The following is a 19,086-nucleotide window of genomic DNA, read 5'->3' as shown; positions in this document are numbered from 1 at the left end:
TAAAATATACAGAAACACATTTGTACATGCTTGTGATATATATTATATACAGATGTATTTATACAAAGCTTTATATAGCACAGATTTAAGTGTCATGTGTGAAATCTTAGTTCCACCAAGTTCAATGGAAAATTTACTATTTGCTGGAGTTGGGAAAAAAATTAACCCTACCTAAACAACACACTCCCATCAGGATATGTACTGTGAATATCAAAGCCCTGGTTTGACCCCTTTACATAGCCAGATTTCTTTGTGACCACAGTGGTTATATATAAAAAAGAATGAAAGACCGTGGTCTTGAACTATTATGCATCATGTGTTTTATCCCAGCCTTATTGATGCCACATGGAAGATTTTATATTGTCAATATGAACCCAGCATAGGTCCGGAATTCTTCATAAAGGGCACTCTGACTGCTCAAGGCACACTTCTACACCTATTGTGTGAAAAGTAGAGAAGCATGGTCTTCAGAGAATTCTCAAATGAGTCCTAGATGATGGCATCAACAAAATCTTTGTGCTTGAAACAAGACCTAAAATTGTCTCCAGGAGTAATAATTGTTAATGCTCCTAGCCCAATTAGCTTAAATCAGCTGTCATTAGTTTTGTTTTCCTGCAAACCACCATCAGACTTTTGCCTTGCTTTCAAATAAAAAAATTTCCTTTCAGATTACACTGGGGCAACACCCAGATGGGCCTTTTACCAATAATGTGTTAATCTTATGATCTTTGAGTCTGAAAAAGGAGCTTCATAGCATTGGAGGTGGGAAGTTTCCAGCTTTTCAACAGAATGCTGGCACTTGTTTTCAGCTCTGATAGGCTTTGAGAAGTCAGACCTTCAAACTGAAATGCTACTATGTATGGAAAAGCTATTACAGGAAAAATGTAAGACATTTCTAAAATATATTAGTCACGAAGTTACAGCAGCATTTTTCCCCCTTAATATTACTGGGGCTTGGCTCAGTACCTGCACCCATATGAAAAAAAGAGTATTGATAGAGTTAGAGAGAAACCTACAAATTTCTAACATATTTTTCCTAATGCAAAATATGCATCAGGTTCAAAATGCATGATAGCTTCCCGTGGGATATTCAGCACACCTTTTTTCTCTCTTTATTACTTGAAACAACACAGCCAACTCAAGCTCAAGACAATAAAATTTTTATCCCAATCATCCCAGATAAACAGAAATGCTCTTAACAATACAGATGACAATGTACATAAACACTCACATTCATCCACAAGAGAAAGTGGAAAAGAAAGTTATTGGCAGAAAAGAAGAAAAATATAAAGGGGTCTAGGGCTTGGTAAGAGTGAAACTGGGCTAAGTGCTGCAGAAATTTAGGTGCAAATGGCACCATGAAAAACAGACACGTGGAGATGTCGGTAGAGAAGGAAGAAAAATGTGGTGAGGTGGTAAAAAATGTCTGTGTGTGCAACTGAGGTTGCAAAGAGTAAACCACAAGGCAAGGATGACACTATGCACACTCCTGAGGGAACTGGCATTTTGGAGTGAAATTCCAAGCTTCAGGCAAGAGAGGAAATGTTTCTGACAGGTTGGGGCCTTTTAGGGTGGAGGCTTTCTAGTTTTAAATAGCAGCTGCTTAAAAAATATTCACAAATGTGGAATAATTTAGGAGGAGAAATGGGCTATAAATGAGGTGTCCTAGTGTGTATGCTCACCCACAAAGTATGTCATGGTTATCAATACCCAGTAACCTGGTCTGATCTGTAAAATATATTTAGGGAAGTGTATTTCATTGTATCAACTCACACTCTGTATCAAACAGGCTAACTGTTTCCAGGAGGGGGAAAACAGTCCCAAATTCACATCTTCTCCTCCTTTACACATCCTCATTGCAGAGCAGTCTCTCTGGCTCTGTGACTAGCCTTTTATCTAGAGCACCAGAAACAAATGGGAAAGCCCTAGAAATAAACTTTGGGAGAAAAACAGGAACAGTAACCATCAATTTCAGCAAGAAATTACCGAAATAACAGGACTTTTTGAACTGGATAATTTCTCACAGTAGTGACAAACCACAGTAGTCAAACCACAGGAGAGCCATGTCCCAGTCAATTGACAGAGTTAAGAAACACTGTCGTTTTGGAAAACTTCTCTATCCTTGGAGTAATACTACTGAGATCATCAATACTGCAACAAGATGGATTTAGCCTACATTCTTCCTGTCTCCTTCCTCTCATCACCATTTTAATAGGAAACAAACAACATTTTTAAAACTTCAAACTAAATCTGCAGAGGATAAAAACTATCAAAACCCTTGTAATTTTTCCTGAATCTTAGCAAACATTTAGACTTTTGCTTAACAAAACGACCTACCTCATGCTGAAGAATTTTCACAGACTGTTCATGCCACTGGCAGCTGAGAATCTTATCTTTGTGGCATAGTGAGGAAATAATCCTCACCAAAAACTAAATGCTGGGTGAAAAGTTGGGGGATGGGATGTGTGAATGACAGCCTCATGCACTGAAAAAGGACAACTGGCACTGGGAAAGAACTGTGGTAGTTCATCAAGTCCAGAACACACTGACACAGCCCAGGAAGGCTCCCTGCAAGGTGAGCACAAGAAAAATGAAACCTACCTGAGCAGGGGATCAAAACACAGGACTGCAGTCAGACCCTACAGCTTGTGACAGCAGCCACTGCCTTTCTGTAGCAGATAAAAAGTTTTCTGAAGTCACCAGCATCCCCCTGGGCCGGCTCTGCCTGGGAGCTCCCCACATCTCCCTGTGCAGCAGGGATTTCACTCTCATCACAGACACACTTACATGTACTCTGCCCTTCTGCTACTGCCCTTCCCGGTCCCTGTCCTGCCACATCTCCTGCAAAGTGTGTGGTGGGAAGGACAGGGCCCACACCGCTGGCTCCCTGCCAGCCAGGGACTCCCTGACACAAGCAGAGTAACTCTGCCCTCCCCCACGGCAGGGAACTTGCATCAGATCTCCAGTTTCTTTTTTGCCCCATTAATGGCAGAAAGGGAGCTGAGCCAAAATTAGAGAGGGCTGTCCTGTGACTGTGTGTTTGTCGTACGTTTCCTTGTTTCAAGTTTTCTCCAATGACTAATAGCTTCTTTAAGAGTTCCAAACAAAAGTAAGCTATTCTAAGATGGAAATTGCTGGACACAGTGAGAAACATTTGGAAGTATTTTTTTTTACGGGGGCATAGGAAATAAAAAAGGAAAAAACCCTCAACATTTATACACTTACACTTCTCCAAAAAAGGGAGGGGGAAGAATGTGAAGCACTACGAACTTAATTTTGTGAAAAAAGTATTCAGTGATCTGCTGCCAAGATAAGTGCCTCTTTGCTTTAACTAATTAGCACTATTACAGGCTTCAGTACTGACATTTCAGCAGTAATTGATCCTCTGATGCAATTTTTGTGTATTTCAAACTAGCCAATACATCCGGCCAAGAAGGCTGTGCAAGGATGAAAGGCGGCAGTCAGTCACTCGTGAGCATGACCTTGGATCCTGGGACGCTAAAAAGACGGTGCCAGGTGAAGCCACTAGGACTTAGTATTCTAGAAAATCAGACCCCTTATCCCTCAACTTTTAGCACTTTCTACTGGCAGGTAGCACAGCTAATTTAAATTCAGGTATTGACTGTCCTGAACTACTGTTTATATACAGTCACACAGGGAATTTGAACTTCCTGGCTTGCTCTGAAATTAGTATTTCATTTCAAATGTTGTGCTGACTTGGTGGGGAGGGAATTTGGCATCATATTTTCAGATTACTTCACACTACATACAGGGTAACATAGTTACTATATATTTCTTTTTTTTCTAAACCCTAATGTGAAAGGTTTTAATGTCAAGCAGCATGAAGGCCAGAATAATCTAAAAGTCAACATAGCTCCCACAGTATGAGCTCAACCACAACAGACATTCCATCTGTATTTCATGGTATACCTTAATAACAATCAATAATACATTAAAGTTAGCACCAAACAGTATGAAAAGAGGACACTACAAAGAGTCAATTGCAGTTATGCCTCAGCCTTGCAGTCCATATGCAGAAACAGCATCTTGTATATTGCATTTATTTTGTAAATAAATATCTGGGGTAAATATTTGCAGATAGATGGTTAATTAGCTATTTCTGTTCTTCAGGCTCAGCAAATAGTTAACTGCCTGCAGACATTTGCACCTCAAGCCACTAGGTATAGTAATACATGTGGGAAAGCAATGAGAGGCAGGCAATGTGAAGAGACAGGCAGTGTACATGGGCACAAGGAGATGCTTCTTTCTCTCACTCTCCTAATATTAGGGGGAATTTAATTACTCCATGGGTTAATTCAGAGCTGGAGTTTTTTTCCACTCAGCTGGCTATGCAGAAGCAGCCTAACCACGTAATGTAGGCACTTTAACAGAGGGGCAAAAAACTAAACTGACAGAGGCAGAAAACAAGCTAGATGAACTAACAGGGCATTTAACAGAACAAAAGTTACCTCTTTGTCTTCTAACTGCAAACCAGGACTGATCCTGCAGATGTCATAAATGAACTCATGACAGTCAAGACTAGCCAAAGAACTGTGAGAAATGCCAGATACTTTTAAAGTTAGCTGAGCATGCAGAAGAAACTCAGTATTGACACATAAATCCAAGAAAATGTATATTAGAAGGAATACTTTGAACCAATCAAACATTTTACTGGTGTCTAAGTTAAATGTAGTCACTCCAGGACACTTCAGCATCAGTTTGAAGGGGGGGCGTGGGAAGAAGCATGTAATGAAAGGCAACATATTTCCAGCACAGACTGCAATAAGATTTGTTTAAAGCAGATTATATTTTTGGATGCACCAGGCATGGGATAGTAAGATCATACAGTTCCACTGAGAACAGTGTGTTCAGTTCTGAAATATCTGTGTATCTCCAGAAAAATTTAACACTGGTAAAAGGAGTTCAGAGATCAGTGATGGGATTAGCAGAAATGTGGAAAAACTTCCACTAAAAGCAAGACCGAATGGATTGAAATTTTTGTGTAAATAAAAGAGAGGCATGATAAAAAGACTGCAAAGTAATCATAAAGATTATTGTGAAGTTATAAAGTTTATGTAAAAGATCATAAAGCAAGTAAGACCACATGATTTTTTTCATCCTATTACCAGATGAATAAAAAGAAACAAAACTTAATAAACTAATGACAGAAAATTTTAAAAGCCAAAAAAAAAATCTGTATGCAAGTTAAATTAACCTGTGGAACTCCTTCCCACTGCATGTGATTGAGCCAGAAGTTCACTTTATAAACTGATTTGATGTCTGTATACCTATAAGACTACCCAAAGGCAACTTTGGGGGCAAAAAAATATATACTTGAATTTTTATTATGTTAATTCATTGCAAAATACAGAGGACATAGGAAAAGAATAAGCATTTTTCTGTATAAGCAACATTATACTATATTTGCCCATGAAATCTTTTTTTTTGCCTTTGGTCTGCTTTGCTCTCAGAAGCAATTGTTGTTAGGCAGTCTGTAGCAAAGAGATTAGATAAGGTGGACTAATGGTATAATTTGCTGTGATAGGACAATGATTGCATACTTGGCCTATTAATGTGTTGTTGCTTTTAAAATAACATTCTCTTCTGTTATGGACAGCCACTTCAAGAAATGTACTTAACTAACTTTATTTGCAATAGAGTATTTTTCATTAGGACAGGCTGGAAAGATATCTCATAATTAAGTGACTCAGAAAGAGCTCCAAAGAAAAAAGAAATATTATTTACACCCAGACCCAAATCCTGATAATTTCAGCCCTAAAAGTGTATATAAGAAAACTGTAAGTAACTGGGTAAAAGAAATTAGAAGAAAACTGGAAATCCAACCTTTACTGCATCAGACACTAACATATACAGACCTTCGTACAGCATTATAGAAGATGACAGTAGCAGCCTGGGGTATGTATGGACACACATGGTTTTAAATCCTTTTTATGCTCCTGGGAAGTGCACACTTCTCTAAGAACAAACACCTGCCCTTTTGTTACTGTCCACCGCACCCCCTGTGCAAGAAACCTAGCCTCAAACAATTGTGACTTCCCTTCTAACACTACTGTTGGGTAACTGCCTCTCTGAGCTCTTGTGAGCACGAACAAATTCAGACTCCACCTCCAGCTCTTCCCAATACTTGAATTCATCCTTCCCAACTACAGACACTCTATTAAGTCCATGTAAAAATAAATATATACAGACAGAAAGACAGACATATATGAAGAACTTGTTATGCTTAATTATAATTCTATGAGAACCATTTAGACTGTCAGATGTACTACAGGCCAACCTCTCAATCACCTGTACTCGGTTAGAGACACACTGTTTTTTTTTCCCCCAAAGCCATGCTCTGTTTCCCCGTACAGACAGTATTGACCTTACCTTCTAAATCTATTAGGACAAACAACTACTAGAAGTAAAGGAAAGACATTTGTTTAGTTCCTGTTGTGGACATGTGAGGCATAAAACCTTTGTATCTGGAGAGCACAAAAGCTGAGTGAACTGGGATACAGGCTCTCTGTAGCATGAGATTTCAGAGTCTCCTTTTATTGACTACCAGCTCAACTCTTCCTTATCATAAAAATTGTTACTTACACAGAACTCTTCAAAACCAGCATAGCTCTTGTATTTTGTGTGCCCTAAAATGCTTTGGGTAAACCATATCATCTGTTTGATGATTTTGAGGTAGCTAAGGCTACAGAATTTGAGCTTCTCAGTGAAAAACTCATTAAATAAAAGAAAATAAATATCCTAGCAAGACTTCTTGGATCCAGGCCCTACAGGTAACATGTTGAGTCAGAGATGATCCCACAAACCTATTTTTGCTTTCTGAAAAACAAAAAAAAGACAACACAAAAAGGCAAAAAAAAAAAAAAAATTCAAAGTGACTACAGAGTGTCCGTTTAAGGATTTGCTCTTTCTCAAAAATACCTGTAAGCAGTCCTAATGACTAGCTACAAAGATTTTCATTCCTTGAGTTCTATAAGTCACAGAATTCAAGTGCTGTAAAGATATTGTTGAAGCCTGACACACTACAAAACACACCAGTGGAGACAGGAACAGAGAGACAGAGCACATTGACAGCATATCCCATTCATCATGACCGATGAGACTACCTTAGTAAATCAGAAAGTGGCAAAGGATATCCACAACCTAGATGCACAGAGATGCATCTGCAACAGGGTTAGACCCAGGGGACTAACAGTACAGCAGTGCTTTCAAATCTGCCCAAACTCTAGGTCAGAAATTTAGTAAAATTAATCCTAAACTATTTTCTGTGGCCTGTGATCTTTCTCATCTGAGACCTGACTTCAGAAGATCCGGTCCTGACATATCCCAGGATTCCAGCTTCCTCCTGGGTCAAGATTTTGAGTCACAGAAGCTCCTGAACAAATAAGACATAAGGTTTTCAGAAACACTTGCAGTTTGGACTCATTTTTTCCACCAGCTTTATTCTTCCTGATTTCCAGTCATTCATTAGCTGCTTACATATCTGCAAATGCCAAAGGGTGTTTCCAAAATAGTAACATCTAGATATTAAAGCTGTCTCATTTCAGTAGTAAAGCACGCTTTTTTTCCATGCTCTCATCACTAGCACACAAAGAACAAGAATACCAAGATGCTCCTTAGACTTTGTTTCATTGTTCTTGTTGTAAAAATATCAAGTTTCTGGTCATTCACAAAGTGTTTATTCAATTAGAGAATGCTAGTATTTTTTTCCTCAATCTATTTCCCATAGCGCAAGTTTTTGTCTAAGTTACATAGAAAACAGGAGCATTGTTGTCTGAATGGTATGAAGCTGTGTCAAGGGAAGTTCAGCTTGGACAGTAGGGTAAGGTTCTTTACTGAAAGAGTGGTTGGTCACCGGCACAGTTTTCTCAGGGAAGTGCTCACAGCACCAATCCTGTCAGAGTTCAAGGAGCATCTGGATGACATACAGTTTAGTTTTAGGTGTCTTACGAGGAGCAGGAAGTTTGATTCAATGAGTCCCTTGCAACGCAAGACATTCTGATTCTGTGATTCTGTGAATAAGAAGTGGCCTTCTTTCTCCTTTACTATTAGGACCCAGAGTTTTTACTTTAGGATAAGGATAATATCAATTATAGCTATTATGATACTTGAGCCACTTGCAACATCTTAGGATTTTCCAAGAAAAACATCTTCCTTTTTAATAAAGTTGTTTGGAGACAACTGACTTCCCTCACCAAAGAAGTGCTATATGTCCAAACACAAGCTTAGGATGCCAATGGAAAAATTCTATATGTGCTAAACAACTAAAATCAAGAAATGCAGACCTTTAGAATTGCCCAAAAAAGTTCTGGAAAGAAGAGTTTTCACTGCTGACCTTTGTTTTAAAAGGGTCATCTTGAGCTTCCTCTAAAAGTAATCTCGTTTTCTGTTAAAGGTTGTGGTACAAACTATCCCAGAGCATCTGATTCTGTGCCATCTTTATGGGTAAAGGTGGTTCTATGGTTCTTTTCTCCATGAGCAGTGCAAGGAAGTAGTGCATGTTCTTGATTTTTGAGTTTACAAGGGAGAACAGCGACTACAAATAAAGAGCCTCTTTGGGCAGAGCACTGAACAGTGTACTTATATGCTAGGCTTCCTGCACACAATCCAGCGATAAACCAGTAGTTATACGGTTATGTATTTTACACATGTGAATCATGTGAGCAGCATGGTTTGATTAATACTATAGAATAACATTTTTAAATAGAAAAAAATAACATTTTTTGTTAGGCAACCCTGGTGGTCAAACATCCACTCTTGGAATGAATCTAGTACGTTACTATCCATAGCTCCTATTAGTAATATGTTTCCTGTGAATGCATATAACCAAGGAGAATTGCTCATACACCTGGTATCCTTTTTTTTTTTTTCCTGTTATTGTAACTGCTACTGCAGTAGGATGCCCAAGGCATGGGAATCTGCACACTTCATCATTCAAAGACTACCTTTGCTCAATTTTTGTTTTCTTCAATACCCCCTGCCTTTAAAAGCTAAGGATTATTTTAATGCCTTCCTTCCCACTGGTAGAGTAAAACATACATTTTCCCCCGAGGCTATGGTGCACAATATGCTGTGTATCTGTCTGCTGCAGTACTGAAGGGTTAGAACGTTGTGCTGCAGACCAAGGGGGTAATTTCTATGACATCCTCCTTCATGGCTGCCCACAAAGCAAAAGTCTTGAAGTTCTTAGCAAAGCTTCACTTTTTTTATGTATCAGCATGAGGTTGTACGATCATTAGTCTCCACTATCTGCCCGTATTAAGTACACCAGTCTTACAGGAAGATCATCAGGTTCAAAAATTATTGCAAGCCACCACTTGTAATTTATGTTTTATCAACACAAAGCCTCTACTCATATTTAACATAATTAATACCTGCTTCCTGTTGTGCTGTATTATATTTTACCCACAAACATACAATTGGAAGTTTATCCAAGAAAATACATCTCCTGCATTATGCCTGATCCTTGCTGAAACCAACAGCAATTGCATTACTTAGTATTTCACACCAGCATCTTCACTATCCTTTCTTATCCTTTTCTGCTCCAGTAGTACCCCATAGAAGGAAAAAAGAATAAATGCAGATAATTAATTTGTCTGTCTAGCAATATAGACATATATTGAACCAATACAGTCTCAAACTCTGTGTATTAAAAAGCTCAAATCTGTCCTGTACATATGAGGTCTGTAAGATTTTAGTCCTATTAAGTGTCCTATAAAATCACAATTCTGATATGTTGGTGGATGGACCAACAAATGAATAGACCAAGGGAAAGTTTCTTCTAAATTATGTAGCAAAAACAATAGCAAAGCTGAATTACACGTATCCATGTCAAAACATAACTTTCCTGTCATGTGTCAGTGTTTTTACTTTTTTCTACTGCTCATTTTTAAATATGTGGAAGACAGTGTAGAGAAAAATCTCACCTGGGAGAGTCTGGCAAACTAATTACAATTTTAGAAAAGACACCTGTAGTGAGTTGCATAATATCAGCTAAAGTCTCCTATGGGTAACAAGAAAATCTGTGTTGCAAGGCTGGGAGGGAGTGGCTGTTAAATCCATAGCTGCAATCTATTAATGCACACATACATATGCGCTCACATTGACACCATACTCTTACATAGACTATACACTGTATCTCTGCTTTGAATCTCAGCCAGAAATAATTACATATTTCTCTTAATGTCAGAATGAAAGAACTCCAGGCACAAAAAATAGCTGTTATACAGCCATTTTGTGTGTTGAACGTACTGAATAAATGAGGCGGATGCTCTTTCTGCTGCTTTGGCTCTCCTTGCTCACTTTTCCTGCTCTTCAAGAGGACCTACTCACTCGGGCCCCACTGGGCAGGCTGCACACTGCAGGTAGTCTGGTACAGCCTCCTTCCCAAGGACAGCACATAGACTGGGATTCTGGACTGCATTTCAATGGAAGAACATGAAGATTCTTTAAACTATGATTTGAGAACACCTCCCTGTTTCAGCAGTGTACCATAAGCCGAATACAAAATATGGTATTTTTTAACAAGAAACATTATGTAAGACATTCTGAGAGACTGACATCTGAATATCAAATTAAATGTACATAAAATATAATGTGAAAATGTTTTCTCTGCTGTTTTATTTTAATTTTATCATAAAAGGGTAGTTTTGAAATTACTATTTTACCAGCCAACAATATTTTTTTTGTTAACTGGGGGATTTTGGGATTTTTTAAAATAAATATTCTTATCTATAGTGTACAATTACATATAGTAGGCATATAAATTATTTGTAGCTATGACTACACAATGTGTGTATGGCTGTGACTAGACAGTGTGTTCTTTGAATACTGGTTTCTCTTTATACATGTAAGCACAACAGCATAATCTGAATCATGGTAAATGAAACTTGGAGTGGAAATTAAATTTCATAAAACATTTAAAACCATAAGTGAATACAAATCTCAAAGGACTTTAAAAATTGAAATACCTTCTATTCTCTATATGAGGCTTGTTTTGAGGAAGAAATTAGAATAACTGTTGTTTATTACTAAAAACAGTTTTATTATAAATAACCAAAAAGAATAACATCAAGCAAAGCTTGGTTTAGCTCCTCAGGTGTGCAGACATATTCCAATTTCCTTTCCACAATTATTTTTATGCAAATCAATGCTGCACAATCTCCTGACCTCTTTTACCATCATATTGGGACAATGACAGTAAAATAATTGGTTTGGCACATTTGTATGATATTTTATTTTATATGAAAAAGTTAGTGCAGGACAATTGAAATGAAAAGAATTTGACTTTCTGTTAATTACAAGCTGATCAAGTACCAGAATTTCATGCCAAACAGAGTAAAGCAAACAAAGTGATTTGGGCTGTTAGTCCATTTGTCCCCATGCGCATATACTTCACATCCCCCCCCAGTTGTTAATTCCTAACAACCATGCTTTCATCCAGAACAAGGATAATGAGAAAAAACCAAGCAGTTTTCCTTGGGGAACTGTTACACTAAAAGTTACCTAAGGACTAAATCCCACTTGTGCCTCCTGCACATGATAAAGATGAGCAAATCATTCAATACTCCTGGCCGACTTAAAATCCAAATATGCAAACAGCATTATGGAATCCAGACAGACTATTCTGCTTCACTGATGACAGATGCAGAAAAAAAGCTGGTCTGATTAAACTTTTGACTTTGAACCAGCAGAGAAGTGGACACCTCACTTTAAAGAGCAATTCAGAACCCCAGCTGAAGAGCAGGTGCTACACGGTATTTGCCTTTCCTGCAGAGGATGCTAGCTAGCAGGACCAGCAGCTGAGCATGAAAATTCTTGGCCCTAAGTGACCCAAGAACAGATTATAAATCCATCCTACAAAATATAGCAAAAGCCCTATTTGTTCTTCCACCCTTTCAATATGTGATGTTATACATTTGTGACTATCTCATTTTATTGGACTCTTTAGAAAGCTGTTTATGATCATTTGCGGACAAAACAAAGGCTCATTGTAAACTCTCTTTTAAATAAGCTGGAAGGTCAATATGAAACAAAGGGCTCCACTTTCATAACTGCTTTCATGCAAACTATGCTTGTGTGTGTAATATTACAATGCATTTCAGCGAGGGGATAGAGTCCTAGCTAATTACAAAGCTAACATATAATAGCATTGCATTAGCAGCCCAAGAAATTCCTATTGAATTGCATACATCTGAAAATAGAAAGACATGGTTGTGCTGAAACTTAATTATCTTGGCAAAAACTGTGAGGGCTTAATTCTCAGAAGACATAAACACAAAGCTCTGCTTTACACTCCCAAGTATCTAATTCTTTGTTTATTCAGACAACCTCCATCAGACAAAACTTACCATTTGGATTGACTGATTTGCTTTCTTATTTATAGTATCTACAGCTAAGTAACACAATTACTGCGTGGTTTGTGAGCAAGGGAAAGAATACTTCTGACGTACAAATACAAGGCCTCAAAGAGACAATAAGTGTGCTCTGCCAGATTAAAAAATTAATGCTGTTGCATTCCACCCTAGGCAGAGAAGACAAGCCTTTTCCAAGGACAGGTCTGACTGAAATGCTTTTTTATGGGTTCAAAGTAAAACATTATGGTGAAAAAATGAATACAGCTTTGTTTGTTTCTTCAGTCATCGTTAGCAATAGACATAAGGGTATTCTGGTTTTGAGCCCATATGGAAAGACCATCAACACTTTCTGCTCCTGGGTCCTTTGCCAAAATACCATATCCCACATGCCTTTTACCTTAAAACATAAAAGAAAAGGTGTTGTTCTGGTCAAATAAAGGAATAATTTTTACTAGCATACGTCTAATGTTAAAGCTGCCTAAATCCTGCCAAAGACATTACAACACCATCTGCAAAACAGATTTTCATTAAATTGATCAGTTTAAAGTTAAGCAGCTAGGCAGATGATGCTTTTGAGCTAACCTTTAACCTTTAACCTTCTTAAACTGAAATCAGGTCACTCCTCTTGGGTAATATCTTTGCTGCTTGAGAACACAGGAGGTAAAGAGATATACCAAAATTTTAAAATCATAGCATAAATAGTGTTGTGGATCAATATTTTGTCAATAAAAGGAAGAGCAAGGTAGTTCTCATACAGTCTGCTAACTGCTGCCTCTCATTTCCCCTGAGCTTCTAAATAGTTGCATACACAATGTAAACTGCAGTAAATATACAGTATAAAGCAATTACTATTGAAGGCATTATCAGCTAATCAAAAAATATTTTTGATAAACTGTCTTCAAATACTTATTTGTAATTAGAAATTGATCATGGTATTCAGTTACTTGGTTAAGTAAATTTTACTCTCAGACATCCCAGTTTTCTTTACAAAAAGGCTATCCTGTACTTATTTATTTATAAATAAAAGTATTTGGAAACTATTTTATGAGCACAGGACATGATATATGCAGTTTCCTGAAAGCTATTTGACTAAGCTACAAAATGGCTGCCTTAAGAGCAGTTCCAGATATATGTATTTTACATCCACAGAGACAGATCACTGTCCTGCCTCAGCTTCCCAAATCTGCAGAAGCTGAATGCTTCCTCCTGCAGAATGGAAATGCACTCTGTTGCTATAGAAGCTTTCTCTGTTTACTTGTGGAGTCACTGAATGCTTCTTGATGGATGCTGCCAAGAACTTGCAACTCTTCTGTGTTTTAATTTGCTAATATCAAGCGCCACAATTCCAAAAGTAAGTCTTTGGGAAATTCATTTAGGCCAGGCTAAGTTCATTTAGGGTAAGGCTGTCTTTGTTCTGGTTCTTAGCAGCCACATTACCAACACCATTTGAATACTGCACTTCTGTAAGGAACAACCAGGCCATTTCTTCTTTAAATAACTTAGAAAACAGCTAAAGGTTCTACTTTGCCACATTTAGAATCTACCTCTAAAAGTGACATTTCCGTACTGCCTAAAATTATACAGCTTCAGAAGAGAAGCTCTGATGTCCATGGCTGCTTTAAAAGCTATGGCTATGAAAAGACATCCTTTTATACCATCAATAGTTAAGCACAGGGAGAAAAATCAAGCTGTTATGGCAACACTTATAAGAAGAAAATTCACAAAACAATAACATTTAAACAAATACAAATGACTGAAGAAAAACTTTGAGGTACTTGACAAAGCAAAGGAACAAAGCCACAGATTCTTCTTTTGTGCTTTCAGATGGTTTTAGTATTAAACTTTTTATTGCTGAACCATATTCACAGCACCTTAATTTTTAAAAAGAGGAGCTACTTGAATATAAACACAATTCATGAATATTCGATATTGCTCCCAAGGCATATATCTATTATTCATACAAATTAATGTTCCTTTTTTTCCTTAGGTGCTCTAAAAGTTTATCTGATGTATCAAGAGTAAAAAGTTTACAACCCTCTTGGTGTCAACAGCTTCACCAAGACCTGACAAAACTATCAAGTCTGCTAGCAGATAACTTAGCAGATTTTCAAAACTGCATTTATTTACATCTTCAGGCCTGAATGTACACTTATAATTAAAAGCAATGTTTTCTGGATGGTGTGCAGAGGCATTATATTCTATTATAGAGCACACACATCTAGAACATCTTGGTCATTTGGGACACATTGTAGCACTTCATGCCAATCCTAAATCTTAAAAAAAACTACTAATACTCCAACTGATATTTTCAATGTGACATCACTTTCCTAATTAACCTTAAAAATGAAATTATATAAAAATACTCTATGTGTGTGTATATGCTATCTGCTTTCTGAGAGTCATTAAACCTAGTGGGGCTCAAATTTCCAAGATTCTCTAGGAAGTCATGAGGGACAGAAACTTTTTAAAAAGCTGAAACATTCACTAGGAATCCTAGGGACAAGTCCTTTAAAAATACATGCATCAGGAGGGTTGGAACCCTATGGTTAACCGACAGACACTTTCAATTGTCCTACTTAGGTCATGAAGCCTAGAGGGTATCTGGGAGTTTATGGATTCCATTGCCACCGGGATGTCCTTAACTGATTCAAAGACTGAGCTCCAAAGGCAGTGATGGTCCCTTGCTGTGTATGATAGCTGCTACATAGATGCTACTGAGCTGCTCCATCTAACGAACCAGGATCTGGCAAAGAAGTAGAATCAGCAGCAGGACATTCTCAATGAAGAGGGCCAAGAGCTAATACTCTCTCCTATAGCATCCCACATCAAATATTTTGTAGGACAGGCTGGAAACCCAAACATATTTGATGAAGGTTTCTCTAGGGATCAGGTTGAGTGAGTGAAGAGAAAGTACTGTTTCGAGTAGATAGTTTATGTACCTTGTGACTCTAGTTTTTTGTTGGTTTTTTTTTTTTTAACAAGCAGCTGACATCTTATTTTCAACAGTCTCAGAAGCTTTGGCAGTAAAACCATCTGAGAAAAGCCTTCTGCCTTCCCTTCTCCTACGCCATCATTCTTGTCTGTGGCACCATTTGCAGTAGCATTTCTTTGAATGGTGGCATTATAGAACAAATAATTGAAATAATGCAGATTAACACTCCAAAAAAGATGGGGACTAAAAATGTGGTTGTTTTGTTTGTTTTTTGCTCTTTTTTTAAAAACCCTGACTTAGACTGTGGCAGCATAATGTAAGTGGAGGACTCAAGGAATGGCTTCACAGATGACAGGGAGCAGGAACCTCTAAAGGGAGTTTTGCTTCAGAGGCAGGCTATGTCATTAGACTCTCAGCTCTTTTCTTACTTTTCTTAACAGGATTTTAGATCTTAAAAAAAAACAGCAAAAAATAACACCCTCTAGAATGAAGGAAAAAATGCAATTTAAATGAAATATATTATTAAATTAGCAGAGCAGCCAGCACTGTGGGACAGTATAATAGACCAAAACTTGTATTACTGCCATTTTTGCTCACAGCAGATGCACCAAGGTTACAACTATCAAGTTATAAAATGAAAATCTATGTTACTGCCTGTGCAGCATGTATTAGCTCAGACCAACATTTGAACATGGCTCAACACCAGAAAAATGTTATTTCTTGCTTAAACTAGAGGTCTGCTGAGACTTTTACATATTTGTTCGGTATGTACAGATCTTCAATATGATTAGAAAACCAGCATAGTTGCAGTAATCAGCAGATGACTCCTGATAATTTAGTTATCACAGATTTCTAGTATAAATCAATAGATAACACTTGCAAAATGGATTTTCTAATCATATTTAGAGCTTGTTACAGTGACTAATGGTTTGCAATATTTCCTGAATTTTTATATCCCCTAGACAGAAGAAGTTTTTAATAAGTTACAAAGTTATTCATCTTGGAAATGAATGTGTTATATTTTGTACATGAACCAAGACAATCAAGCCAATCCAGTAAACACACTGCAGAAAATAAGTTACCCCATAATTAGGGTTTGGAAAAAGTCATGACAAGTTGTGTAATAAATGGTATTCATCACTCCCACATATTCATTATATCCACATAGTTTTTTCCAGTAAAGATAAAAATATAGTTGCCATTCTACTAACATATTTATCTACACCACACCCTTTCATGTTTGTGAAAAATCATTACTGGTTTGGAAAAGAAGGGCAGACAAAAGGATGACAGTGCTTACTTTTGAATATCCTTTGTAATAATGTGGCATATTGCATGTGCTTACTGAAAATACGAATGTAAAATAACTTGGCTGTTATGGCATCATGGTTGCAAACAGATACATATGCCAGAAAGTGATCTCCTCTTCCTATGCACGGTATGGGCAAAACATCATTTTCCATAATCTCTCTCAATCTTCTGATCAAAATGTAACAGACAAAGTCTGAAAAGATTACGAGAGATGAAAAACACCATTTATTATGAGAGAACTTTAAAAAAAAGAAACAGCTTATGGACCCTGTGTTTGCAGGAAGTGCCTCCTAAATGACGCCTAGGTGACTCAACAGGACTCATCTAGAGCATTCGTCCCTGACTAACCTGCAGTTTTTGTTTGATTATATGCATGTTCAATAAACATTTACTCTACTAATTAATCAATGTTCTGTTTGATGAGCCCTGAGTGGGTTAATTTCCCAACCTACTTGGTGCTGGCTGGAGCTGCTGTCACAGACTTACCTTGTAGAGTTTCAGGGCTGCCTCATGCCTGTGATTGGTAGTATGTAAGCGCAATTTATCCACACTGTTGGTGTAATAGTCACAGGCGTTACATTTCAGGTGAACCGGGTTACCAATGGCAATACACTTCAGCCTCCACTCATTAGTTTTGCCGCCTTCTTTAATGTGAGCCACCAGTTGATATTTCTGCATATGTTTGTCAGTCTTGCAGTGGAGCTGGAAGTTCGCTTTGAGCTGAGTGTTGTAGTTACAGAGCTTGCACTGGTAGATGTCTCCAATTACAGCCCTCCACTCCTCTTCGGGGAGTGAGCGCTCACTGCTCACATGCACACTTAGGGCCTCCAGGCTGTCAGAGGTGAATTTGTTGCAAACAGCACACTGGAAAAGCTTCAGCGCTGGGTCACTGATATAAGGTGACAGCTCTCCTGCAGTAAGGAGGGACAGGTCATCACCCATTAGCTGACCACTGGCAAGCCGGATTTCAGGCGGCAGCTCATTATTTACTACAGGAGAAAAAAAAATTAAAAGGGAAAGTAGAGACCAGCAAGCATAGCACACACAAAGGAATCCGTAAAATAAAGCCTTGACAAGGAGTTTGCTTTCTCTAGAGCTTAAACTATAAAAAGCTGTAATAGGATTGAATCAGGATCAATTACAATCATCCCTTTCAGCTTCTAAATTCCCTCATCAGATAGCTTTAATTACTCCTACTGGGCATGATGTCATTCTGGAATTTGTATTTTCAAAGGCATGAAAGTTGATCAATAAAATAACAAAACAGCAATGCTTTTGTAACTTAAAAGGCAAGATTAACTTACACAGCACTAATTGTAGTTTTGTTATATCCTTTAAATGATGCTAGAGGTAGGTCAATATATATATATATATATATATATATATATATGTATATCTACAATATATTAATTAGGTTAAGAGTACCTAGATTAACTTAGATACTTTTGGTACTACATCTCAACATTTCTAATTTTAAAATATGCCCAGTGAACAACGTGGGTACACTTTAGGAATGTCAAAAGAAAGCATTACAAATTAACAAACTTTAAGAATTCTTTTTAGTATGCGTCTGCACCATTAGGTAACAGATTGACAGTGCACTGCTCACACATGAGCATTTGATTCCAATTTGCCCTTCTCTTACACTTGGAGTACAGACAATTTGCTAACTATAAAGGGGCATTGTCAGGTAAGAAAGAAGAGATTGCATTCCTGCTGGAAAATGCTGACCTATTCAGATAATTAAAAACTGAGGAAAACAGAGCCGTCTTTATCTTTTCTAGTTTGTTAATTTGATAGCACCAATTAATGTGATCAATTAATTTCATTCTCTACCTGTGGACCCTGAAAACAAGGATGGAGGAGAGAAAAAGTGGGATTGCAAGGATGCAATCATATCAGGGGACCAAAGCAGAGGCTGGTGGATCTCCTTAGCCTCTTTCTGGTTGAACTTGCAATGCTCCCGTTGCTCCTGCAACTATTACCTAGTATGTGGCTAATTTAGCTTTTACTGACAAAACTCGACACAAGGCGATGAGCAAACAACAGGTTTTTGTCTTCCACTGGAGCTCTGGTAATTGTAAGTGACAAACTACCACAAGGAGGCAAAGAGATACTGACCAAGTCCTGGTGCCAAAGCCGCAGCTGTTGCTGGATCAAGCTGGAATGGATTGATCATCATCTGCGGGTCTGCTGGGTTCTCCAGTTTCATTCCAGTCAGGCCTATGTTCTGGGCTAGGTAGTACTGGTAGAGCTCTGCCTCAGCAGGCGCAAGGCCTAAGTGCAGGTTGTGCTGGATCTGTTTCATGTTCTGCTGCAAGAGCATCATGTTATGCATGTGCTTCTCACTGGTCATGTGAATGCGGAGGTTCCTCGCCACATTGGTCTCATAGTCGCAAACCTCGCAGCGCCAAGTGGGTTTCTGTTTTGGTTTAGATGGAGATGGTGTCCCACAGCCGCTGAGGGCAG

The 19,086-nt window shown here is 38.0% G+C and overlaps 1 protein-coding gene across 5 annotated transcripts in view; it reads right to left on the bottom strand.

The window, feature by feature from the left end:
* The window catches only part of ZFHX4 (zinc finger homeobox 4), a 149,090-nt gene that overhangs the window by 104,050 nt on the left and 25,954 nt on the right, over positions 1 to 19,086 (bottom strand). For 4 of the 5 annotated variants that reach the window (XM_030266348.4, XM_030266349.4, XM_072924773.1 and 1 more), the window contains exons 2-3: positions 18,739 to 19,086; positions 17,104 to 17,606 (exon numbers count right to left, since the gene is read on the bottom strand). The exon at positions 18,739 to 19,086 is cut by the window's right edge and continues 2,276 nt beyond it. In XM_030266348.4, coding sequence (XP_030122208.4) covers positions 17,104 to 17,606; positions 18,739 to 19,086 — 851 coding nt within the window. The remainder of the gene's footprint in view (positions 1 to 17,103; positions 17,607 to 18,738) is intronic. The other variant, XM_072924775.1, reaches the window with a different exon arrangement.

The sequence above is a fragment of the Taeniopygia guttata genome, chromosome 2, assembly GCF_048771995.1.
Source record: "Taeniopygia guttata chromosome 2, bTaeGut7.mat, whole genome shotgun sequence".
Taxonomy (NCBI): domain Eukaryota; kingdom Metazoa; phylum Chordata; class Aves; order Passeriformes; family Estrildidae; genus Taeniopygia; species Taeniopygia guttata.
The sequence above is the reverse complement of the archived record's forward strand: the minus strand, read 5'-3'. Positions and strand labels throughout refer to the sequence as shown.